The sequence below is a fragment of the Parasteatoda tepidariorum genome, chromosome 1 (genome assembly GCF_043381705.1).
Source record: "Parasteatoda tepidariorum isolate YZ-2023 chromosome 1, CAS_Ptep_4.0, whole genome shotgun sequence".
NCBI classification, from domain to species: Eukaryota; Metazoa; Arthropoda; class Arachnida; order Araneae; family Theridiidae; genus Parasteatoda; species Parasteatoda tepidariorum.
Window position 1 is genome coordinate 2,274,490 of NC_092204.1, and position 18,402 is coordinate 2,292,891.

General features: G+C 28.3%; 1 protein-coding gene across 1 annotated transcript in view; it reads right to left on the reverse strand.

Moving 5' to 3' along the window:
• LOC107450126 (ubiquitinyl hydrolase 1 puf) overlaps window positions 1–18,402 on the reverse strand; it is a 172,789-nt gene that overhangs the window by 22,710 nt on the left and 131,677 nt on the right. Inside the window, exons 58-64 of the mRNA XM_071186397.1 lie at window positions 17,412–17,509; window positions 16,727–16,759; window positions 14,637–14,685; window positions 9,234–9,319; window positions 4,688–4,771; window positions 2,754–2,860; window positions 699–876 (exon numbers count right to left, since the gene is read on the reverse strand). Of these exons, the coding sequence (XP_071042498.1) occupies window positions 699–876; window positions 2,754–2,860; window positions 4,688–4,771; window positions 9,234–9,319; window positions 14,637–14,685; window positions 16,727–16,759; window positions 17,412–17,509 (635 nt within the window). The remainder of the gene's footprint in view (window positions 1–698; window positions 877–2,753; window positions 2,861–4,687; window positions 4,772–9,233; window positions 9,320–14,636; window positions 14,686–16,726; window positions 16,760–17,411; window positions 17,510–18,402) is intronic.

The following is an 18,402-nucleotide window of genomic DNA, read 5'->3' on the forward strand; positions in this document are numbered from 1 at the left end:
CAATATCGGATTTTTAAATCTCGTAAATAAGAATCGCAACGTACAATATTCAGATCGAGTGAATAAGAATCGCAACATGCAAATATGAAAAGCTATGTTTGACATTAAAATCCTGTGAATATGAATCGAGATATTAGCAGATTCCAGGTTTGGGACCTCTAAAAGGCTTGTCAGAAGCAGCGTCATTTGAACTACGAAAATCGGATCTATCTGGAGAGTGGGTAAAAAGTTCGGAAAATCTTATCTGCCGCGTGTAAAAGGGGAGAAAATAGCTAAAATAAGTAAAAATAAGAAAGGATTGGTAGCTATGTAGTTTGAATTTTCTGTTTCTCTTTGAAAGTCGGTGAATTTTCTGAAAAAGCGGAAGACTTATAAAAAAAGTGAAATTTTTAGAAAATCTGAATTTTTGATAAAAAAGCTGAATGTCAGGAGATAAAAGTGAAAAAACCGGAAAAATCTCATCCCTGAGTATATAATCTATTCGAGGAAGAACAGATGATGTCCACCCATATTAAGCAGTACTGCAGAGTACAGTGAGTGTATGGAAAAATCGATTAATTTATGTAAACTAGTGTATTAAGCAAAACTTTTAAGAGCTTGGGTGCTTAAAATACTAAAATTTTTAAAATAAAAAATCCAACACGATAAAAGAATTATCTCCAAAGAAAATACTTTTTTACTTAAAGTTATCTACTTACAGCACTATACTGAGTTGTGTAAGGAGTAATATTTTTAAAAGCCCATTGAATGTTTTGATGATTTGCAAGTTGTCGAGTAAAAGTTCGAGACTGTTGGCAACAGAGACGTAGGAGTCCATAGTAAGCTGGTAGCATGCACCGGTTGAATACTATAACCTCTTGTTCTTCATGGTCAGCGCTAAAATGAATAAAAAAGTTGCTTAAAATCAAAACAGTTAATTAATTGCTCCTAAAAATTACAAAAATAGATAAAATTAATAATTTTACAATGAAATGCAAATTAATAATTTTACAATCATACATTACTCGGTCTGCAAGGTACTATTTGTTTTGATACCGCCAAACGCTTGCAGGTTTCTCCTTTTTTTAAATAAATAAAAAAAAAGACATTTAATGGTTCTGCAACAAAGTCTTAAAAATCAAAAATTAATAGAATCAAAACCCGGTTATCAAGAATTCGACTAACTGGAAAGCTCTTACACCTTCTCTTTAACAGTTTTTAAAAACAACTTTTGAAGTTTTGATTTCTTTGTCATTATTTTTTAAAATTATTTGTCAAATCTTTGTCATTTCGTTGTCAAAATTTTAAAAATCTAAAATTATTAGAATAAAAGCCCGGTTATCTGAAATTTGACTAACTAGAAACTCCCACACTTTTTTAAAATTTATTTCAATAATAGTTTTTTCTCCTTTGCCATTATTTGTCAAAATTTTGAAAATCTAAAATTAACAAAATAATAAAAACTAGATTATCTGAAATTTGACTAACTGGATGGAAAGCTCCCTCACTATTTAAAATTCATTTTTAATAATTTTTAAAAACAACTATTATAGTTCACTCTTTTGTCATTATTTTTTAAAATTTTAAAAATCTAAAATTAATAGAACAATAAAAACTAGATTATCTGAGATTTGATTAACTTCCTCACTTTTTTAAATTTATTTTTAAAAACAACTATTATAGTTTTTACTCTTTTGTCATTATTTTTTATGAGTGTCAATTGTCATAGTGTTTTTTTCCCCTTAAAGAGGGTTTTTTTAAATTTTTTTTACCCAATATAAAGTAATAATAAAAATATAGATTTTTCGTGCTCAAGTATTTAGAATTTCTTTTACATCCAGAATTTTATGGTTCTGGTTATTTGATCTTTTATTGAACTTATCCAGGGTGCGCAGCCAAATTTTTCCAAAAAAAAAATAAGCACATTTTAAGTATCTTAAGCACTATATACATTAACAAAATAATTTTCAGACTTAACATGATCATGATAAAATAACTAGTTTCTGACAAAGAACTCGTTTTTTGATTATATCAGCCATTATAAAAAGATAAAGAGATTTTTTGATTCGATTTCAGAGGGTGGAAAATAAAGCCTGAAATCGAGAATATCTTGCAAAATGCAGTAGAGTTGCACCTGAGAGTGTAATAATCTATCCGAACGTAGCTCAGCACATGCAAACTCTCAAGTATTTCATCAAACAAGAAAAATGATTGGCACTTTCATACGCTATGCCAAAATGGATTGTGGTTGAATGAACTGTGAAAACATTGAATAGAACAATGTGAAAAGCACGCTTTTGCATAATATGTGGCAAAAATCAACACGGACGTGATGTGAACACGCCTACGTTGACAGAAACGCCCACTTCNCATACGCTATGCCAAAATGGATTGTGGTTGAATGAACTGTGAAAACATTGAATAGAACAATGTGAAAAGCACGCTTTTGCATAATATGTGGCAAAAATCAACATGGTAAAGAAAAAAAAATCTCATTTTCAAAAAGGGTAAAATTAAGCACCTTTTAAAAACGCCCAATGAAAAAAGCACTTTTAAAACACAAAAATTGAAGATAAGCGCTTTTTAAAAATGCTACGCACCATATTATCTGAGTAAAGCATGCGTACTTCACACCAAATTTGAAAAAAAAAAATTAATTGGTCAAAGCTTATTATTTTTTCATATATTTATGGGACGTTGTTAAAGATTCGCTTACTAACAAAAACACAATGATTCTATAATTCTTACCAAAATGAAAGAAAAAGTTTACTTACAGAATGTAATTAAAAGCAATATTCTTGGTAACATGAGGATTTTGAATGATGAGCTTCACGTTTTCAGGACAGTCAATGCAAACATGATACCAAAACAGAAGCAATGCCTGCAAATTTAGAGCATTCGATTAAAACATATTCATCATTCAATGAATAATATAAAAAATAAACTAAAATTAAGAGACATAAATTAAGTGACTTAGAATTTAACCTAATCAGAAAGTAAATCTAATTTACAAAAGCAAAAAAGAAACAAAGAAGTAAATTAACTATTAAAACATTAAATCAAAATGGAAAAGCACCTAAAACCAAATTTGCTTCATTTTAATTTAGATATTCAAACAAACATGAAGCAGGAAAAAGTAATAAAATGGAATGTATGTGTGTTTGTAAGACAGCACTACTTCAGGGGACACACTGTCTACAAACACACAGGAGCCTTTCTGTTGTCAGTGAATATATGGGGTACTGTCAGTTTTGGTTTTTCCACTGACAACAGAAAGGCTCCTGTGCGTTTGTGAACAATGTGTCCCCTGAAGTAGTGCTGTCTTACAAACACACATACATTCTATTTTATTACTTTTTCCTGCTTCATGTTAGTTTGAATATCTAAATTAGAATTTAACCTATCAGGGGTCTGTCTGGGTTTTTCTGAGAGGTATCTATTTTGTGAAAATTTAGACATAATTTGTGAAAATTAAAAATTATATAATAAAATCAACACAAAAAATGGTAAAAATATAGATTTATGGTTTCTTATGAGACACAAAAATTTATTTTTCAAGAAAAAGTATTTTGTGAAACTACCGTTTTTCCTAAAGTTGAATTTGTGAATGTACCGCTAAACGGTAGTTAATTTGGCTTGGACAGACTCCTGCCTATTTTATTTTTACCAGAAGCATTTGGCAAACAGCTTTTTCGTCCCTCAATGAAATAGATACCCCACAAATGAAAGAAATGTTATATTCCTCAAGAACAAATTACTAAGATAAGGCTTTCTGCATTCCAATTCTTCATAAATCTTTCAGTCCTTATTTCCCCCTGTTCAACCCCCATCCTCTACTATCCACTAAGTAAAAGGGGGCAACCACAAACTATTTGTAGATTACAAATTTTCAATTTGTTTTGGTGGGGTATCGATTTCATTAAAGAATGAAAAGCTGTTTGCACGTAACCTAATCAGCTTTGATTCCAGCTACGAAATTTAACCCCACCACAAAACGTTTCTGGTTGTCCCCTTTAACATAGTGGACACTACAGAATGGGGGCTGAGATGTGAAGAGGACCACCAGTAGGGTCAGCAGAAGGGGAGATAAGGACTGATAGATTTATAATGAATTAGAATGCAGAAAGCCTTATTTTAAAAATTTGTACTTGAGGAATATAACATTTCTTTCAATTTGTTTTTGTAAGATATCTATTTAATTGAGGAAAAAAAAAAAGCTGTTTGCACGTAGCCTTATACAAAAGGAAATGATTTGCTGCTTTTGAAATTCCTTCAGTTAAGGAACACTCTAGTGCATTGGTTTCCAAGTGGTGACCCAATAAACACTTTCCTCCCCAGGCATATCATTTAAAGAAAATTATAAGGATATTGTACAACATGCTAATTATTAGTTAAGAATGTTAAATATGTAATATAGACACCAAGGTAATCCACTACCAAAATAATAGAACACACAAAATAATAGTTTTGCCAGCTAATCTTACTTTTAAAAAATTGCCTAATAAATTATGCTATCGCAATTTCGTAGAGACATGCCACCCTGCAATATACGCTACACCCATACAATTTTACTAAAAAGGGGAAAGCTTTTTATCAGATGGGCCGCACCAGCTGCACAAAATTTTCCGACAACTAGTGAAGATGTTGGGCGGAAACATTGTTATAGATTAATTTCTAAAAATTTTCAGTAATCAATTAAAATACTCACCTGTTTGTTCATGTGTATAGGAATGGCTGGTTCAGACAGTTTGGGTTGAAACAAATTCCATAAATCAATAAAATAAGGGCTGAACTGTAAAGAAGAAAGATTTCAAATATTTAAAAATAAGATATGGATGTTAGTTAGACAAATAAAGGAAAATAATGAAAAAAAGTTCCTTTAAAAATGTGCATGTTTAAAAAATGGAAATTTTGCGAGGATAAAGTATACCTTTTGTTCAACTTTAAATGCAATTGAATAATTAGATAAAATTAAATCTATATCTATTTTAAAAGATATTCCGCAATCACTACCCACAATAAATATTTTTGAAATGAGAGTAAAAAATGAAATTAGATCCTAGATAGTTTTTTCTAATTAAATTAAAGTATAACAAAAACTCATTACATATTATGCATAAAAAGAATGATTAGTATAAATTAAATAATTTTATATTGTTTATTATGTAATTATTAAGAGTCACATTTTAAAACGAAAAAAAATTAGCACCAATTTTTAACAAATCGTTATTAAGTTAACTATCTTTACAATGATTGACAATGTTTAACAATTGTCAAGTTAAAACAAGTTTATTCCTCACACAAAATGGCAGAGTGACCCCTTTACATCTCCATACAGTGAAACTCATATATAATGAGAAGATTAAAAGAGTTTAAATAAGAGTGTTTGTTATACCAGAGTTGGTGAAATTATGAAAAATAAAAGCTATAATATACATATTAAGAAAAATAATAACTTAAATGTTTAAAAATAGGTGAATATTTTTAATTTACATTTTACAGATAATATGCAAACTATTTATTCATTGTTTTGCATAGCAATATTTTCTTTTAGTTATTACAATAGCGTGTTTTAAGTTTTTTCATAGCAAAGCATCTTTGCAAAGATAAGGTAAGGTGACAGGAGAAAGATTGAGTAGATTGATTGATTCTTTAGTAGTGAAATAGCTTAATAATATTTTTAGCCATGGATAAGGCAAAAAAAATTTCATTCTTTAAAATGGAGCAATTTTTTAAATTCTTGCAATTTAAACGAAAATATTCTTCTTTTTTTCAAATTTAGAAAAAGTAATTTCTGGTTAGAAGAAATAGAAAATAACATTTCAGGGCAAAAATGACTCTCCGCGTCCGCATACTGAAGTGTCCGCTTAGCGGAGAATGTACATTATGGTTTATTCATAGGAGATTCCCGGGGAATTAAAAATATGTCCGTATTGAGAGGTGCCCATAACAAGAGGTTTCACTGTATATATATATATTCAAACCATTGTTCTATGTGCAACTTCAAGACACATTGTAAGTTGTATTACCAACAAACATTACAGATCTTTTTAAGTGTTTAGAACTGCACCTATATTCGCTACATCAAATTATACATTAGTTCAATTGAAAAATGGAATTTATATTTATAATGAAAATTTTCAGAATTTAAGGTTTCCAACCAGATTATAACATATATATAGTTTATAATAATCTTTGAAGTTATAAAAATCACTTTACTAAATGACAAAAAAAAAAGGTATGTTAGGTCAACATGAACAGATAAGTTAGTAAAAGGTAGGACTGGGCGATGTTAAGATTTCAGCATTGTGATGCATCGCCACTCAAACATCGCGATGTTTCGACACATCACGATGTCACGTTAATGTTTCACATTTGGTTTTGCCAAATTTCGCATTCTTGCACAACTTTGCTTTTTATTTATTTGATGCTACTGTAAAGTAAGACTAAAACTGAAATTTTAAATATACATATTAGATTTTTAGAATTTAAACTTTGTGTGTTTGGGGAAAAAAGAGAGTAAGATTTCAAGACAGGGATAGTCAGATAAAATGTAGGAAAACTGAAAATCTGCCAAAATGCATCAAACTAACATTATACGAATTATATTCATTTTATAGGTATATATAAACAACTAAGCGATTTGTAATTGAATGTTGTATTTAATTTCAATAAAGTTACACAAAAAATATAATCATTAGGGAAAAAGTAAAGATAGGAGTAAATTAAATGTATGACTTTATAGCCTGGTATATCAATGTTTAGTAAAAAATATTTATTGTTATGGTTTTTTTATTTTGATTTTCTTCTTTTGGATTAAAATAATTCAATAGACTGTCTTTTTTAATTTAAAGAAAACACATCTTTTCAACCTTCAAAATTTGCTGAAAAAAATCGGAAGTTTTTAAATTAAAGAGAGAATTGAATAAATAGTTCGAATAATTCATAAACGAATAATTCACTAAAGTTTTGCATGCAACTTTGGATAAAATTAGTAAATTATCTTTAAAGATGAATTAAGAAGGGTAAAAAAAAAAAAATATTATTTCAACCTTGGCCAAGAAAAATTATTGTTAATTTTTAACATTCTTAAAGACAAAAACACATTAAAAAATTATTACATTAATAAATAATTTTTCTAGAAAATAAAATTAGAAGAAATTGGTGCATATTTTTCAGCATTTTTTATATTGTAATAAATTTATCTTAACATGAATATTTTAGCAATTAATATTTGATATTTGTGGATAGAGTGTAGTGCATGAAAAAAAATTACTTTTGACTTAGTAATCGGATTTCAAAAAGTCTCATTTTTTGAAATTTATTTTTCAGAAACTATTAAACTAATTTCTTTTAACTTTTTTATTTTAAAATAAAAAATTATATTCTTTTAAAAAAAAAGTACCTTACAATTCAAACTTTTTTTGACTATTACTAAAAAAAAAAAAAAAAAAAAAAAAAAAAAAAAAAAAAAAAAANAAAAAAAAAAAAAAAAAAAGAATTAAAATAATTTTTGCATAAAATTAACTTTAGATAAACGAATTTTATAATTTTGAGCTAAAATTTTTCTATTTGAGTAAAAAGTTCTCGAGATATGATGAAGTACGAAGTATATGAAAGTAGCATTAACCTCAAGAGATACTAACTTTCAATCTCTCTCCTGACAAAATTATTAGGACTATATTTCTCAGATATCGGCTACGCCTTATATTTTGAGGGTCAGGAATCATAATCCGTCAAAAAATTTAATCAGGTAAGTACGTTTTTGTGTCATTTAAAATATTGTCTGCTTAAACTAATTAGCATATTTGAGGTCTCTCCCTCAAACTACTTAAGATTAAGTCCTAATACGTAGAAATCAGATCAATAGGTCATAAGTATTAGCCTGCTGCAAAGTATGTTAGCCAACTGTAAAATTAAAATAGATACAATCATAAAAATAAAATAAAATTTAAAATGCGCATTGAGCCAACAATTTAAAAATCTTTATAAAAAACGGAAAAATAAAAAACGCAAGATGGATTGAGAAAGATAGAAAACTTAGAACAGCTGATGCGTATAACCTCTTGGCCTTTCATTCTCCAGAATTTCTTGAAGAATATCCTTCAATACAGTAGAAATATTGAAGGTAGTAATCTTCAATATTTTTCAGGAAATAGCGAAAAAACTAGTATAAAAACAAAATTTTCTGGAAAAGGATACAATGGAAATTTTTATGGCTTCAATATTGTAAAAATCAATTATTTAAAACTTTATTTTCAAAATTATTGCTAATGTATTATTATGTTGCAAAACTATATTTCGTGAAAATAAAATTTAACTGCACACTCTTATAAAAATAGTTATAAATAAGGAAGATCGAAAAGCAATCAAGTTAAAAATGAAAATGCTAAAGAAATTAAAACGATAAGACTGTCTTAAAAAGAAAATTTGCGATTTATAAGTTGTCGGTTTAAAAACTCGCTTGCCAAAATTTTTTGCAAAAATATTAGATTTTTTAAATATTTTCGAACAATAATAATAATCATTTTTTAATAATTGAAAACGTGGTCAATATGCAAAATTGCAGCTGTATACAAAATTATTAGTGGAAACATTTTATCCACATTGAAGAAATGCAATTCTTCAGATTTAACAAAGAAAATAAATAGCCAAAAAAAATAAATAAACAAAAAGTCTTATCGGAACAGATCAAAAATGATCTGTTCTTCAACAAGACAAAAATGATCTCAAAGTATTATCAAATAATAAAACATAAATAGAGAATCAATTTCTTTTCTTGGATTTGCACGAATTGAAGAAAGCACTTTTTCCATCTTTCATTGGCGGTGAGTTAGTTTCACTCCTAGTCACATCGAAATTCAATGTGTGAGCATATCGTTACTTGATAATTCGCGAAGAAAGAAACACGCAGGAAAAGGTTGTAATCGCAATCGATGTCGCCTCGTGATCGGGGGAAATGCTCATTCCGCGAACATCGATGTTGAATCTGAAGAATTGCTTTTCGCGGCATTGCCCATACATCGGAATTTCCGATGTTTCGTAAAAGACGCCAACCTAAACATGGGATCGGTGATGATTACACAACATCGATGTTTTCAGATGTATCGCCTAGTCCTAGTAAAAAGAAATATTAACTAAATTCAAAGAAACAAAAATTGTATAAAGCATGAATTTAAAGACAATCTTTAATTTTAGACAACATAGCAAAATAAAATTTCACTGGTAAAAAATGCATTTTATAAGAGTCATACCATCAACTTTTCATTTTTAGAAAGAAGGCAATAAGTCATGACAGCAAAGTATGACGTCAGCTTTGTCGTACCATGGATAGCAGGATCTATATAATAGTAGAAAAAGAAAGCTTTATAACAGCAACTATACAACAATATTGGCAAACTTATTGAGAGTACTATGATATTAATATTCTCAATAATTTTCTGTGTAGTGCATATATTGAGAGTTAATAAAAACGAAACCAAATTATAGTATCAATAATTAAATTTGTGCAGAGCCAAATTTAAGATATATATATATATATATATATATATATATATATACACACACAAAAATTTGACAAAAAAGTGCAATTTTTAAACATGTAAACCATGTGATTATAAATCCCAATGATTAATTTTAAAATTGCATGAATATATAAATATGAATCAAATGCATGATTTTAAATTAAGAGAATATGAATCACATGCATGATTTGAAATTAAATGAATATGAATCCCAAAATGAGGCTTTTAAATCACGTGAATATAAAACTCTATATCGAATTTAAAAAATGCGAAAATACAAATCATGATGCGTAATTTTTAGATCACGTAAATACGAATCACGATGCGTAATCTTTAAATAGCGGGAACACGAATCCCACTGTCAAATTTTTAAAGCACGTATAAATTGGAAAATCGATGTTTGATATTACAATCGCAAAAACGAATCACGACATTGGATTTTAAGCTCGCGTGAATACGAATCGCTAGATAGGGTTTTAAAAGTGTGTAATTACAAATCGCGATATTGGATTTTTAAATCTCGTAAATAGGAATCGCAATGTACGACATTTAAATCAACTGATTAAGAATCGCAACATTCAACTTTTAAATCAGGTAAATACAAAAATCAATGTTTGAGGGCGGAATGAGGACTTCAATACTTTCGCTTCGGGGAAAATTTAATTCCTCATAAAATATTTAAACTTGTGCAAAAAAAATTTTCAGCTGAAATTAGCGGAAAAAATGGAAAAATCTGAAAAAAAAAAGCGGAAATCTGCGAATCCGCAGAAGAATCACATCCCTGTTTTATACATGTACAAACAATGTTATAGAAGTAAGTGATTAAAAAAGTCAAAGCAAAATTATAATTTTTATTGCAGAAAAAACAAAACAAATGAAAGAGGGTTTTAGTACCCTCTTGGGTCACCTCTATCATAAATGTAATATCCCAGATACCCTAGCAGCAAAATAACTTGGGCCCTCATTAGACCAATATTTAGGAATCAAAAAGGATTATCGATATTAGCCCTGGATTTACCATTTATTGTCTGATTTACCTGACATTTTACAACTACTTTAGAACCAATACTGGCCCTATATAGAATTATCAGGGTATGCTCCTTCAGTGATAAAGCTAGAGAACGAAATGAAATGCTTTGTGTGGGTCACGTCAAATCATACAGGATTTTACAAAAATGGCACCCACCGTCTCAGATTTTGATGAAAATTTGTACACTTATAGAATTTTTGATGTTGATTTCAAAAATAGCGATTATATTTAAATCAGTTAAGGGGTTTAAAAGTTATAAGCATTTATATTTTTACCAAAATGGCACATTTGCCGCCATTTTGATTCATACATCAAAGGCTATTAATGGTTGTAACTCACCTTATATTTGTCATAGAGCAATAATTTTTTTTTTAATTTTGCTCAGAATAAAATAATCTGTCATTTAAACACATTTGTTTGCAAATAATTATCTTACTTATTTGGTAAATGGGTCTGTTTTGCAGTTTTTTGATCAACGGAGTTGAGTAACTTCAGGAGCTGATTTCTGGCAACTCGCCCCCTTCAATTTCAAAAATATTTTAGGCAAAGTTAGTTGAAAGTGCAAACTAACATCTGATATAAAAATTTAGATGGGCGGTTCACTCACTTTCTAAAAAAAAAAATATTTTTCTTACGAATTATTATGCATTAAAAGTATTGGTAGTTTGATGATTCATAGTCCTTAATTGTAACTGTAACTGGAGTATAATAAAATGAGAATGGTAGAAAAATATGTAAAATAAAGTAATAATTTATTAAATTATTTTTTTCTTCTTTATTTGAGCCCCCTCCCCTTCAAAAAAGAAAACGAAAAAATTTGAGAATGAACAGAATTTCACCTTTTTTGTAAATAAAATTATCCAGAATCATATAGCTTTGATAAATGAGTGATCAGAATCTAAAAAAAGATAAATAAAAGTTTCTCTAAAAGAGTAGAGGGCAATACCAAGTAATAAAAAGCAGCCATTAAATTTTATTTTTAATTGAACTAACTTTGATCTTTATGGAAGGAGAGAAAATCATTGTACACTTTATTTTAATTCAAACATTTTGTTTGATTCTAAAATGTAATTCAAGACCAAATTATGAATATTTATAGTTAATTTTATCGTTTTATTTGTCACAATCAGGGTTGGCAAGGTTTAGGACAGAATGGATTAATCCACGGTTTAAACCGTCCTGTCCAAAACTGTCTTAAATTGTCCAAAACCCTTTTACTCAAATTATGTCACAATTTTATCTGAACAATATTTAGAAGGTAAAATAAACATAGAACTAATAACATATTGATAATTAAATCTACTAGAGAATATTTGTTTTTAAAAATATAATGTTTTATTAATATTGTTTGACTCTTCAATTTGAACAATAAACAAAGGAAGATTAATCAGTAATCAAGTTCAATTGGTCCTCTCCTGCAATAGTACATAACTGAAGTTTGACCTTTGCCATACAGGTTAAGCTATTAGGGACAAAGTGCTTGGTTACTCATAAACAGGTTATTTTGTACTTCCAATTTAAACTAATATCTTCATATTAAAAAAAATTTTTTTTTTTAAATAGATGTCTTTATCATCCTGTGATGCAGAAATTATAAAAATTTTTTAAAAAAATATTGTAAAAAATAAAAGGTTAATTTTTAAACAAATTTAGTATTTTTTTAAAAAATTATTATTATTTAATATTGCATTATTTATCCTTATGCAAAAACATTATTTATCAGTATTAAAAGCATATTTATATTTAAAGGGTTAGGTATTGATTTTTGTTGTTCAATGAATTGTGGAGCTTCAAAAATTATAAACCTTTTCCTATTATATATTATTTTCCATAAGTTAAAGTAAATTGTATAAAAAATATCAAATATTTATTGATACATGTAATTATAATGTGTATAATGGTTACACCTATAGATTTTTTACCGTTTACCAAAGTTCAAGGTTTTAAACACTTTAAGACAGTTTTATCCAGTTTAGGACAGTTTAAGACAGTAAAACCCACATGTCCTTTTCAAAACCAGTTTAGGACGTCCAAAATCCCAACCCTGGTCACAATGATTGTTATGGTAATGAGATACTCCTAAAAAATTTCATTTAAAACGCTGGTAAGGCTCAAAATATTTATTTTTTATTTATTTTAATTATATTGAAATGCTTTTAAATCACCAACTATCTGATAATTTGTATGCTCTTATTTCATAACACCTGCAGGCCCTTTTTATTCTGTAAGACTTTTATTGTAATTAGATACATCTAAATTTTTTTTTAAATAAAACGTCTGAATAGAAAAAAAAAACTAAAAACTATTGACACACCTTTCCTACCTTCCCAAAATAGAAATCTGACTAATCAGAATGTATCATTTGCCAGAACATTTCTGTTTGTTCCAATCAGAATTGAGTCTCATGTAAAATTTATTTTCTTTCAAATCAATAAAATGGTATTTCCATTAATTTAGAACAGAATAGAAATAAGTTTTCAAAAATTTTATATGTATCAATTTGGTATTTAAAGAAGAGTTTTATTATGGAAACCCAAGTATTATATAGTATTGGATTAACTTTGAAAGATTTTAAATGCAGTTTAAACTCACAGAAGATTTTGGAACTTTCTTTTGAGAACATAGAACTTATTTTAATAAGGAGCAATTTAAATTTTAAGGAAAGTTCAACTATATACCTCATACATGAGGAGCATATCTTGTATCAGTATAAAATATATATATATATAAATAAAACGTTGTGAATTATTTAATTCTCCTTCCAATAAGACTAAGAAAGTCTCCTTTCATGTCATAAGTGTAGATCAAGTTAAAACATATAGAGCTAAATTGCAAATTTCAGCAATCCCTGGCCAGAAATTGTGTTCGTGATGCAGAATTTGTGTTTGCCTTGTTCATTCTCAAATTTTTTCCTTTCTTCCTTTCTTTTTTGAGGGGGGAGGGGGCTCAAAGAAAGAAGAAAAAATATAATTTAATAAATGATCACTTTGTTTTACATCATAATCTACCATTAAAATTTTTTTACATCATTTTATTATAGTCAAGTTACAATTACAATTAAGGACTATAACTCTTCAAACTACCAGAACTTTTAATGCATAATAATTCATAAGAAAAATATTTTTTTAAAAAAAGTGAGTGAACCGCCCATCAAAATTTTTATATTAGATGCTAGTTTGCACTTTCAACTATCTTTGCCTAAAATATTTTTGAAATTGAAGGGGGCGAGTTGCCAGAAATCAGCTCCTGAAGTTACTCAACTCTGTTGATCAAGAAACTGCAAAACAGACCCATTTACTAAATAAGTAAGATAATTATTTACAAACAAATGTGTTTAAATGACAGATTATTTTATTCTAAACAAAATATAAAAAAAATATTGCTCTATGACAAATATATGGTGATGTATGAATCAAAATGGCGGCAAGTGTGCCATTTTGGCAAAAATATAAATGCTTATAACTTTTAAACCTCTTAACGGATTTAAATTAAATTGATATTTTTGAAATCAGCATAAAAAATTCTATAAGTGTGCAAATTTTCATCAAAATCTGAGATGGTGGGTGCCATGGCTGGATGAACTGACATGGAATGACGTGTATGAAATGTTTATGGTTTTGAATCAATTTTAATTTGACAAATTTTATCTTTCATACATACAAAAGAATAATTTGGAGAAAATTCCTCAAATTATTATACCATCTCAAACTAATTTTAAAAATGCATAAAAAATTCAAAAAGAAATTTTTTTATTCACTTAAACAAAATTTTTTTAAGTCAAATACTCCAATTCAAATACACATTAGAAATTTTTTGACACACCATCGTGAGGAAAATTGAATATTAACTCGTAACACGAGTTCTGGGTAAAAGAAAAAAAAATGTAAAATCTATCTATATTTATCTAAATAACTTAAAGAAAGATTTAAAACTTACGAAGTAATTAAAATTGACAAGTGAACAATTTGTGCGTAAATAACATGTTTGTCAGTTATTGATAGGCATTATTATTAAGAGACTAAGGGGAAAAAGATAGTAAGAAAAAAAAACATTTAAATACAAGTGTGTAGAAAAAAGAGAGGATAAACTAAGAATATACTCACCAACATACATTTTGGCCTTTTTAAGGAGTTTTAAGAGCAGATCATAAATCTAAATGAAAAAAAAAAGATATTCATAAAGATCAAGAAGAAAGAATATCTAAACATTCAGAGAAAGGAAAATTCATGACCATGGTACATTATTTAAATTTTTTTTTTTTAACAATGCTACATTCGATTTCTATTAAGCCTCTACGTACGGCTCTCACGATTTGAGAGGGGTATCAATATCAGTAAACGTGAAAGTTAATAAAATTCTTGAATTTTTTAAAAACAACTGATGCAGATGTGAATTGTAACATATGTAGATAAAGAAAATATAAAAAAAATCTTCCCATATTTCAGGACTCGAAAGTATAAAAACACAGTTGTAGGCGGAGGGTTAAGATTGCATTACACGTTGTTCACTAACTAAAGTTATTCATCAAAACTCGGGATTTGTTACTTTAGAGGTTTTTGCTTATACCTCTTTCCATAACCACATGGTAATTTGTCTGGTGCACAGCTGTTGCTATACAGATAAAAAAGAAATTAACACATAACTTAAGTTTTCTTCTTCTTTGTCAGCGCAACAGTCCCTTGGCTGCCTCAATAGCTGACAAATGCCAGCGCCTCCTATCCATGGCAACTCATCTTCCAATTTCTAATCTTCACAGGTCGTTTTTGATGTCATTGAGCTATCTAGTAGAGGGTCTTCCTTTGGGATGTGATCTCTCGGCATTCTTAAAAGTGAGGATTCTCATGGCGCTACTTTCAGGGCTCCTCCATAGATGGCTCAGTCTATTACTGAGGATTATTTGTGCAATTTGGGGCAGCTTATAGAGTCGGTAGAGCTCAAAGTTATATCTGGTTTGCCAGCATCTCTTTTCTTAAATTGCGCCAAAGATGGCTCTAACAATCTTTTTTGAAGGTTTTTAAGTTTTAATAGTTACATTTCTGAGTAAGTTGTACTTTATGTAGATAAGATTGAGGTTAAAAGCTAAGTGTCTGGCGTCTTTGAAACTAAAAGAAGTTGCATTGCTTCTGAGTAAAGATCCTCATGAGGTAGAAAAAGATTAGAAACTGTTGACTGACATATTCCCCTCTTGAAATTAAGAGAGTATTACAAGAAAGCTGACAGTGTTTTCCAAAAATACTCGAGTCAATTATTTGTCGAATGACTCAGCAGAATGCTGGAGATCCACTGCCTAAATTTATTCGCTCTTAGTTAGTGGATCTTAGGCTGTATTTAATGTTAGTAGATCTTTTTAATGTTGTTATTTAGTGGTTGTTTTTAATGCTGTTTAGTGGATGTTTTTAATGCTGTTTAGTGATTGTTTCTTTTTTCATGTTATTTTATTTTGAATATTTACACAGTAAATACTTCCCCTTCAATTTTTTTTAAAAAAAAAAAGAATAAAAACATGTTTAAATTCAAGAGAGAAAAAGCTCAACACCTCTTCTGCTTATTTTCTTTTTTTATAATTGTATTCTATTAGTGGCAAGTAATTTATAACGCTAAACATCTCTAAGTTCTTGGATGATAGTCGAGCATGTTCTACTTTCCATCCAAGTTTTTTCTCACTTAACCAATCAGTTTGTGAAATCAACAAGCAGGCATCAGATTATGTTATTTTCTTGCCTGTTTTCATATACTTTAGTCCAAATAAACCGATCTGTTATGGTCTATTTGTGTTATTATGATTTTGTTTGAATTTATTCAATTATTTTAAACTCATGTAAGAATGATTTTATAAAGTTGAATATGAACAATGAGTGGGCGCAAGTTTTTCTTCGGACCAATCAGTGACATTTAAGAGCTTGGATATCATGGACAAATCATCCAATTTCTTGGAGAGAAATTCCTCCAATTTCTCGGATTCAAAGAGCTTGGACCGTGTTAACAGGCCTTAACACATGCTTGAAACTTTGTTTACATTTATGACCAATAATCAATCTATTCTACTTTCGTTTATTTTCTAAAATCTATTTCGAGACTTGCCCGAATTCCAACAACTTCAGTGTACATCATTTGTCTATGGAAATCTCGGCAAAATATTTAGAATCATCAACACTAAATAAAAATAAAATAAAGTATATGATTTTATTCTTACTTTGTGCATAACTTCAATTGCATCATTGCTCATCTAAAATAAAAATATATTTAAGTAAAGAAATATAAACAGAAATAAATTCAATAAGGTAATCATGTTATTCATAATCACCAAACGAATGAATTGACAGTTATTAAAATCCAAAAAAATTATTCATACAAAATTCTATAAATATCTTAACGCAAGCTCTCAGACCCTCAGCTTTATGAATAAGACTTTAACGAAGCTTCACCACCTTAATGTTTACAAATTGTGTTAATAATAATCAAAAAATTGTGTTAATAATTAAACAAAATAAATATTCAAAAAATACGTAAAGAATGAAGAGAAAAAAAAGGAGGAAAATGGAAAGGAAAAGAGGTGATAAAATCTAAAATAAAACACAAAAATTTATTCAGAGGAAACAATTTTTTTGTGCCTTAATTTATAAATTAAAATATTGTTAGAACTATCAAATTAGTATACTTATGGTACCCTTTTTAAATGAAACTCAATATTTTAATACATGAAAATGCAATCATTAGATCAAAAGTTATAAGGATATCACTTTTTTCTTTTACATTGTATACATTTTTAAAAACACAGGAGTTTAAAAATAAAAGATTCAGATTATGTTAAACAGATTGTATGATGAAAAAAAGCGAATTACTTTTATATTGCAGTTAGCATGTGAAACTAGGCTTACAAGGATATCTTTATGAGGCATCATGACACTCCTAGCTGCACGATAAGTTTGCCTGAACTGATTACTAGGAACTAGAGATATTAGCAGAAGAGCAACAACTGAAATAAAAAAACATTGCTTAGTGATTAAAAATAATTATTGTACAAATCAAAACATTGTAAACACAATCCTAATAAATTCCTTCTATTTTAATTTAATAAGAATTCAACATTATCCTCTGCAATTTAATTCTTTTTTATAATCTCATTTGCTCATGATTTCCTCATTGCACTTTATCACTATTATTAAAACATTTATTGCCATTTTGCAGTGCAAAACCTTTCTTCAATATTGCTTTCTACAGCTAACTAATTAACTGGCATACCTTAATTTACTCTCCACTGAACACTTACTCAACAAATTAGTGGCTCCCAACCAGGGAGGAATTTCACAGTTTTAAGGAGAGAATGAAGTCAGTCTGAATACTCTTGATTTATACTACAGACTTAATAGCATGCTTAGAAAATGAATTAGAGGTATAATTTCCTGAACTTCCTGATGGGAAGTTAAATTTAGTTTGCTTGTTGAAAAAGTTCGATATTTTCTTGGACTGAAAATTGTTACCCAAACTTAAGAAATACTTGAAGTGAGGAAAAAAATACAAATTTTTGGTCTTAAAGTGCACAGGTCTTAGAAAAAAGAAGGTATCAGATCACTGATTTTGTTTTCTTATCTTTGAGAGTCAGGTTCTTAATTAGGTTAAAAATAAATTCGACTTATTAAGGAAATAAACTTAATGTTGAAAGTGACCTGCTTTGCAATCCAGTACATCCAAGAATTAACAAACAAAATACAATTACAGACTAAAGAAATAGTAATTTTTAAACAAAAAGTAACAAATAACACATTGCTTTATAAAAATAATATCCTTTTTATCCAATAATTCATTTTGCTTAAAATATTAGTTTGTTAATGTAAATATATATATATATTAATATATAAAAAGGTTTTA